General features: G+C 31.8%; 2 protein-coding genes across 2 annotated transcripts in view; one reads left to right on the forward strand and one right to left on the reverse strand.

Moving 5' to 3' along the window:
* LOC131852774 (teneurin-m) overlaps window positions 1–831 on the forward strand; it is a 344,172-nt gene extending 343,341 nt beyond the window's left edge. Inside the window, exon 19 of the mRNA XM_059203497.1 lies at window positions 147–831. Coding sequence (XP_059059480.1) covers window positions 147–503 — 357 coding nt within the window. The 3' untranslated portion in view covers window positions 504–831. The remainder of the gene's footprint in view (window positions 1–146) is intronic.
* Window positions 1–9,277, reverse strand: part of LOC131852820 (protein yippee-like 5) — a 519,555-nt gene that overhangs the window by 430,476 nt on the left and 79,802 nt on the right. The gene's annotated exons all lie outside the window — the stretch shown is intronic.

Genomic DNA, 9,277 nt, shown 5'->3' on the forward strand with positions numbered 1-9,277 from the left:
TAATGTTATATCTACCTGCGAGTCCCGTCTAAATAGGTCCCGCCGTTTCAGATATTAGCAAAACAGACAAATATTTTTTTTTCTTTTTGTCTTTAATTTAGTTGATTACATATAATAACTACAAAATATTTCTCTATTCTCCTTAGGTACGTGTACACGCAGTAGGCAAAGGTTCAGCACAAGCAGTCATAGTGCTGCGGTATGGGGTCGATCCAGCTCAGGAGCGCATCAAACTTCTGAAACACGCTCACAAGCGAGCCGCAGCCCGAGCCTGGGAGAGGGAGAAGGCCCTGGTTGCCGCCGGATGGGAGGGACGGGGAACCTGGACAGAGGAAGAGAAGGAGGAACTCATCTCCCATGGAATAGTCGACGGATGGGCGGCCAGGGACGTTCATTCCGTGTCCAAATACCCGCAGCTGGCGGACGACCCCGCTAACATCGTGTTCGTCCGCGACGGCAGAAGAAAAAGGAGAAAGAGCGGCAGATCACGCCACCGCTCGTGACTTGTCTGAACGTGCCATAACTCCGCACCTATTCTCGGAAAGTGAGAATTATCATCTTCTTTCAGGATGGCAATTCTCGCGTTCTGATACTCGGTAGAGTTTTAGTTCTTACTGTTTTTATAGGACTGATGTGTTTTCGGAGGTCCGCCCGTAACGGTCTCTGAATGTGAAGGAAAGGCTCTTGTGATCGGTGTAGTGCAGATATTTGTATGTAAGGATTAGGACTGATGGTATCGAAGTGAATGACTTGATTGACTCTGAATGATTTTTAGTGCTACAGCAGAATCGTTTACGAGCGTGTTTATATTTCATTTTCGTACTTAGCGCGTATGTAATCCTATTATAGCTTATTAATTTTGCTCCTTAATTGTCGGACTGAAAATAATCTCATAATACTCACACAGGGTACAGAGTCATAATTAAAACAAAGTTTAATTAATAATTAAAGCTAAACAATATGTCGAACAAGCATAATAATGGAACCAAAAATATAAAGTCTCCATCACACTATACGAACGTTGTTGATATTATTTTATTTAATCTCATTATACACATCACTTAGAATATTGTCCCACAGTACCATGTATACCCATCACATTTTAGCCAAATATTTCTTTCTCTATATTAGGTATTTGTAAATAATATTTTATTCTTGTAGAGGTTCCTTTGATATTAGACCTAAGGTCTTTTTTACTTCGCAATACTATTACTATTTAAGCAATAATTTTATATTTTTTTATAATACACATGCGTCTGACTCTTCAACTTATATGACCCCTAGCATCCGTTATTTTCGCTAGAACCACCAAGGAACCTTGTCGCATTAGTGCAGTGTCTCATTCTTAACTCACGTCCACACAATAATAGTTTGTTGGAAGCGACAGAGTTCCAAAGTAGACACTAATCCCGTAAGAGTAGCGAGGCCTCATAAAGTAAATAGACAATTAAACTAAGTACAGAAAACGTTAATACGTACTACTGCATGTGTTGTGCAATAATCAAACAGTAGGCGTGCGGTCACTGGACCGCTTAGGGTCAAACTTCTTGCTGACTTATTAAGCCGCATGTATCCTTAGAGACTGAATTATTTTTTTAATTTATATTGACAATGTGAGCGGGTGTACATTTGCAATTAGTCGCATTTATTTTGAAACCATAATTCGTTTTAAATTCTATTCTCTGTCCCTATTTTTAACGTCTAATATTGTAATGAAATATCTTCTAATATTTAATTTTCGTGACGTAAATCAAAGCAACGATATAGACCCGCTCACAGAGTCAAGCGCTAACTTGTGACTCGTATTTCCTTATAACATATAAGTCAGCGAGAAGCAAAGAAATTGTAATTTAAATATAGTAGTATATATATAGTATATGTCCATAAATGTGTCTCATTTAAATTGTGGTGTCTATTCCGTGTTAGAATACTTATTAATGCTAGTTGACTGAGTGGTTGGTGATATGGGGCGGATATTTTTTACAAAAAATATTAATAAATATATTGGGAAATGGAACATACTCCCGGGTCCGCGCGAGACCCTCACGATGGTGATATTTTTTCAAAATGTGACTAAACGAAGCAATACATTGTAATGTAATACGTCTTACCCTTTATTTAGTAATCATAAGTATTTTTATTTAAATTAATCAATAATATATATATTATATATATATCTATGTGAATGTAGTTATTGATTTCGCGGTGATATTTACTAGAGCGGTATAGTTATCTTTTTTATAATGTATAAAGATTCTAATTTGTAAATAGGTACTTAATGAGGATGTAATCTGTAAAAATATTGTACATATCTTTACGCTTTCATTATTTTTAATGTAAACCCATAAGGAATTTAGAGTAACTGAAAAATGTAATATATCAAAACTGTTGCGGACGGAAGAATATAGATGAAATAATATACTCACGTGCTCAACGAAAAGGAGAGCTTGGAATTGTAAGATCTGAATTCGAAAGTTCTGGAATGCGTAACTCAACGGGACTGAAACTAATAATAAATCGCATGTCTCTCCTAATTAAATTTGAGTTACCCATCGCAGTAATCCTAATGCAGAATGTGTATGTTTAGCTACCATCGACAATTTACCATAGACTTCGATTTTTTAGATTTTTAGAGAGCTTGAAAGATGCGGAAATCACGATTAAAACTGTATTTACAAGTAGAACTGATTCCTCGTATTGCATTTAATTTATACTACTGTAGATACGATATGTAGACACCAATGAACTTTGTACACTGTGTCGTTGCGATGTATGATGTATTAAACTCAATGAAATAAAGACTAAAATATAAAATTAGTTAATTATAAATAAATTGCAGTCAAAATAGCTGTATAAAAATAGTTACATAATTGTATTGTAATAATAATTTATTTTATTTTTATTTATGTAGGTATATCAATTTACTTTTTCATCCAAGAATAATTAAATATTTATGATTATGAAATTCACATTGAAATATATTCTTATACAATTTTTATACTCTTTATTTTTGTTTTTATTTTATACTTAGTAAATATTATATCTTATTACATTATTACAATCATTTTGATCTGATTTGAATATTTTATACTCGTTTGCTCGTATATTTTTGTAGGTATTTTATTATCACTATAATTTATCGGTGTATTATCACGCAACAACACAGTGTGCCAGCTTTGATGAATCTTTTGGATGTGTATAGATAGTTTACGGTCATACTCAGTTAGTCTGGCTCGTGTGCGTGCTACGAGAGGTGATGTAAGCATGTACAATAATAATTATAGAAGTATTCTAATGGAATATGTAATAAAATATTAAAATATAATATGCTCGTTTCAATATAATAATCCTTTCGACCTCATCTCCAATCGTATTAAAAAGAATAACAACTGGAATGACAAGCTGACTATCAACGTGATGGTAAGTGGTAACCGACGCCTATAGGAGACAGGGGGATTGTTAGTAATGTGGACCATTGTCCCCATTACTAGTAATGTACAATTTCAGTCTAACCTCCACGTGGATCCGGGGGGGAAACCATCGTGGAAAATTGCCCTTTGCCAAGATGTGCTAACTGATCTGACTTCATGCTCATTTTATCATCCTCCACTGGTGCCTCGCCAGAGTAAACCGTTAACACAGATGAGTGCATCATTCCATTATGATTCATGAAAAAAAAACCGTCCCCTATAGGAGGGAAGGAGAACTAATATCCCCATTGCTAGCAATATGCCATGTCAGGTTGTCCTTCACGCGGTTTCCCCTGGAAACCCTAGAAACCAGAGTGATAAATTCCTGATGAATTCGGCACGACAGGCAAACTGACCTGACCTCATACTCATCCTATCATACTGCACTGGAGGTGGTGGAAATCAGGTCAGTTAGATCTTAGGCAAATTCACTAGATATTTCACACGAAGCTATCCACCTGGAACCGTGTGAACGTCAACTTGGCATGCTACATTGCTAGCAACTATTATGTCACATTACCGCTGTGATCTATATTATTACAAAGTGTTTGATGTTGTCCACAGGACGTCAGGATAGTAAACCAGTAGGAAATGGCGCTCTCAAATAAAGCACAGTGACACATTATAAAAATATCTTTATTTTAAATACACAATATACACAGCCTGACAGTAAACCAAGCACAATCATTTTTAATATAAACAATACATACAATCACAATATTCATTTCATATAATACCATTGGTCTCAAGTATGGCAATAGTTGTTCGTGTAAGTGATTTTAATTTAATTTTAACCATAGACTCTTTTAAAAATAGTTGTTTCTTGGCAGTTCTCAATTGAATCTTTATACTGAACTGGACGGTAGGGAAAAAATATTAATACAAAAAATTTAACGTTCGTAGGCGGCTAAAATATCCTATATGAATAAATTATTGTTTATTTGATTTGATTTGTAGAGGTACAGTAAGTATGTAGGAATAATTTATTAAAATTGGCTAGCCACAGACTCTGGCAAGCAAAATACATAATAGAAACATAATTAGTTTCTAGTACTTTCTCTTTCCAATAAGAATTCATATTAAAATATCGAAATTGTATGAGAACTGATTGCAGTTATAATCCCATGAAAAGTCTTTAAAAAGGGGCCGTTCAAGTGTTACGTAAGCAGATTTATTACAATTATTAACCCTCCCATCCCCCTTGTCAGCAAAGTAAGCAAAGCTCTTACCCCCTCCCCCCATGCTTACGTAAATATTTTTCAATTAATCTTTTGATTTTTAGCAAAGACAATGTGTGGGTTACCATTCGTGTATGTAAATAATTGGCGACGTAATCATCATCGAGGCTCCCCCACACGTCATCCAAAATAAGCAAAGTAAAGAAATAGTGCTTACTTAATACTTGAACGGTACCTAATAGTAAAACCATTGAAAGAAAAAAAGAAAGTAAGAAAAAATATTTATTCAGTGCTTATAAATAACATTGTAAACAAGAAAATAACATAAATCAACAAAATAATCAAATATTTTTAAAATTAAAATTAAAATTATAAAATAAAAAATAAAATAAATCCATTCAGTTTTATGGCATATTCAATTATGGGAACATACGGATAGTAATCAGCAATTGTGGCACTAGTGTACACATATATAGAAGAACAACAGTACATATAAAAGAACCACTTATTTTATTTTATACTTATTTTAACCAATTATTTCTATTTCCTTTTCACAAATAGATAACGGTTTATTTTTTTTTAACTCTATTGGAGAGCTAACTTTTTTTAACTCAATTTTTTTCTTCTAGTATACAATCCAACACCGTGCAGTGTTCTTAGTCAACTGTCACACTATATCATTATGCGTCTACAACTAATGATATGTCCATCACTGCTGCAAAAGGGCCTTATTACACTATCGTGCATGTAGGATCATATCCTATGACTTAAGCAGTTTATTTCAAAGTTACACAAGATACTTTAAAACTTACTTTATCAAAATTCAATCATAACTTTAGAAATCTAACGATTTGCTCTAGTGTGTAGAGATCTGATAGATAGATAGATAATACTTTTTATTAGTATCTTAGTACACATATAGGCTTAATTATAACATTATATAACAAGTATAACAATCCAGTAATGATAACCTGCATGTGTGTAATACAGCAATACAAAACTGATACATAGCTAAGTGTGGAGAATCACTCAAGGAGCAAAACACTAATTTTCAACTATGTCCTTGAGGATGAACAAAATCTTATCATCATCTGATAATGCAATAGGCCCCTTAGACATAACCTAATACACATAAAACAACAACATCGTATAAATAGTATAAAATATACATTAATACAAGGAATTAACTATCATCTATATATACTTAACATGTCACATGACTATTTTAAAAAGTGATCTCATTAAAATAATGTGTTACGGATGTCTATGATATTCTAACAATAACTTAAGATAGGAGTTCAGTAAAAGATATTCTCGAAATAACAGTGAAAAACTTAATATTAATACGTGAAACAAAACCTTTGTAACCCTGTTTATGAAAATTGCCCGAACGGAGAAGTAAGAAATTTCGGACACTTATAGATTATATAGATAATAGTAGTAGTGCAGAATGCAGTTATTTTTTTATTATGCATAAAAATACAATATAATACAAAATTATAATTTAAATTAATTATGGTCGGATTTTGACCATCGAACGACTACTTGCTTAAATCAATATGGTATAAGATCACTTAAAACATACACATGTGACATGGTCAATTAACATCCATATGGCCAATAGTACTACGTTGTGATGCATTTATTCTACAACACTTAATATTAAACTACAAAAATAAAACTAATTATTTTAATACACTAATATAAGCTGCTGTATTGTTATGTCACCAATGAAATATGTCAATCGATAAAATTTTTATGAAAGGCAGATTGAGGAAGACATTACGGAATGTTTTACTAGTCTCGTATATATAGGATTAAACCCTATTCCTTCAGGGTTTAGGTTCATATTCAAATATCAAGCCAAATGCCAAACTCATGAAATTAACCAAGAAACAAAATGCAAATATAAATTTAAATTCTGGACTTTTTATTTTTAAACTTTCATGTTTATATTGTCAACCGAATAATTTTATGGTAAGTAAAGGTATATAACCTCTGTATAGTACCTCTCTCGACACTTCGACTTGGTTGCACTAGCCGCAGTCTAGAGCTGACTCATCAAATATCGAGTGAGTATATCGAGTAGTAATACCGTGTTAAAACCCAAAAGTAACAGGGAAGTCAATATAATAGGTAGGAGCTAGCAGTCACACCAGTCAGCACCTGACCACAACTACTACGAGAGAGGTAAATACCTTTATTTACCATAAAATTATTTGGATAACAATGTAGTATGTTAAAAATTATTTTTGTGTCCACTTTACTTCTTAGTTCAAGAACAAGATGCCTTTTGTGCTGGTTTGCATTCATTTTGTTGAGCTAATATAATTGTAACTGAATCCGATAATAACATTAACAAATATGTTTAGAATAGTTCGAGTCATACATTATAAAAATTTTAACAATATTATTACATGTTTTCTAACTAGGAATGTCTACAATAAAGCATTTATATTCACTTATGAGTGGCAGATTTAGTAAACAATGTTAGTATAACTTTTTAACGAAATATAAATGTACAAAATGTAAAATAAATTGTATAAATTATTAATTTAGATATAACATTTAGATGCTATTTATATTTATTCATTTCTGGACCAGTGTTTTAGCACACCGCTTTACTACGACGGTCGCGGATTCGATTCCTCGCACGCTACAAACGTTTGTATTCATGAGTATGATTGTTTGATCGGTCTGAGTGTTTTATATGTATTATACAAAAAAAATACATATCTGGTCTAGTATACACAGCACAAGCTCAGCTTAGCTTGGATCTAGATGGCGCTGTGAGAATCGTCCAAGGCTATATTATTTCAAATATTTTTCCTATTTATGAAATGAATAATGTATTTAATGACTAATTTCGATAAAGAAAACGCTAAATAGATTTTTTACATATAATAATTTACTAAATGTGCCACAGAATATAAAATTAATGGAATGTGTCAACAGTGGGTCTAAGTACGTACATTGTAAGATAAAATGGCTTCTTAATTATGTACAAGTACATAAAATATACTATAAAAATTAAAAAAACACAGTTAATATTAATACTTATTTTTACATACTGATTAAGCGATAGTTTTTAACATAGCCGTAAAATTACTTCCTTATACATTTATAATGACTAAATTTAAAGCTACGTATATAAAAATACCCCATACTATACAACAATACAGAAATTCCCCTTAATAAATTAATATATATATATGTATATATATATGACAAATTTGATATTAAAAATAGAAAATACAAAAAATATCTTTCATCTTGTATTTATTATTATTATGCTTAGTGACGAGAACCACGTAAAATTAAATATCATACAAAGATTTAATACCTATTTAAAATATTTCCTGTAATGGACACGGCTAATTTGAAAATAATAGTATACGCTCCCTAAATATGGAGTCAATACAATACCAATTTCAATACAATAATGTATACTACATATATAAAACACCAGAAATTCAGTAATAAGTTTTTAACTGGAAATCTTGCCTTCGAAATTAAACAATATTCAATATTTTACACACATCTGAATCAACACACTTAAAATCACATCGATAATAAAGAATTACTTAATTATTTATCTGTGTTCATGCTGCCAAAAATATTAATTTTTTTACTAACAATAACATATTAGTACCAATTTTTTTTATACATATTCATATTATTTCATATCTTTAAAACAATTAGGCATATATCTAACGAACGTCAGCAATGTAACGTAGATGCCAGACCGTCCTTTTGGTTCACTCATTCATCATTTAAGACGACGCTGTTCGGTGCTCTTGACACTTTCCACTATCTTCTACATACTCTTTATACCTTGATATATTATTGCTAGTCTGTTAAAAACAACTAATATTAACCCGTTCGTGGATAGCCTCACTTGGCATAATCGACAGTATTACAATTGGACTAGAATTCCATTTCGGTTCGTCAAAACGTTCCTTTTTATTAAACTCGTTTCAATTTTAACAAATTGTTAGATGCACCAACATGGTGAAGATAAATTCCATTTATACAAAGTCGGAAAGGATATATAAACCCGCAAGCACATAAAAGTACGCATGATAACGAACAACTTTTTCTACAATATCCTGAAACCATATATTTTTTGCAAATAATGAGTTCCAAGTTATTTGCTTTTACAATAGCATACGCTGGTTCACTCTATTCTCCCAAATTTGAATTTAAAAATTTATCTTTAGTTTATTATTATAAACATGTACAACATTTATTTGAAAAGTATACGAGCTGAGTTTCTTGGCAGTTCTCATCTCGAAATCAAGCCGAACTGACGGTAGATTTGACATATCATAAGAGTCTGTAATAGACCTACATGAATAAAGATATTTTGAATTTGAATTGAAATTGAATTTATTTAAAAACAACAAAAGACACAACCCTAACCTCAGCATTATCATAATAAGAAAATCTGTTCATATTTTTAATGAATGAAAATTGGAGGCGTGGTATTTTTGTTACACCCCTTACTTCCCATTCTTCTAGTCAAGAATGTGAGCTGTTAATTCAATAAGATTGCTGATTCCTTGTAATAAATATAACGGGTATATTTTTGTATGATTAAAAATTTGAAAACACATGGCTTTCTGAAAT

This window comes from Achroia grisella, unplaced genomic scaffold (genome assembly GCF_030625045.1).
Source record: "Achroia grisella isolate CSIRO2021 unplaced genomic scaffold, CSIRO_AGI_Agris_v1 utg862, whole genome shotgun sequence".
NCBI lineage: Eukaryota > Metazoa > Arthropoda > Insecta > Lepidoptera > Pyralidae > Achroia > Achroia grisella.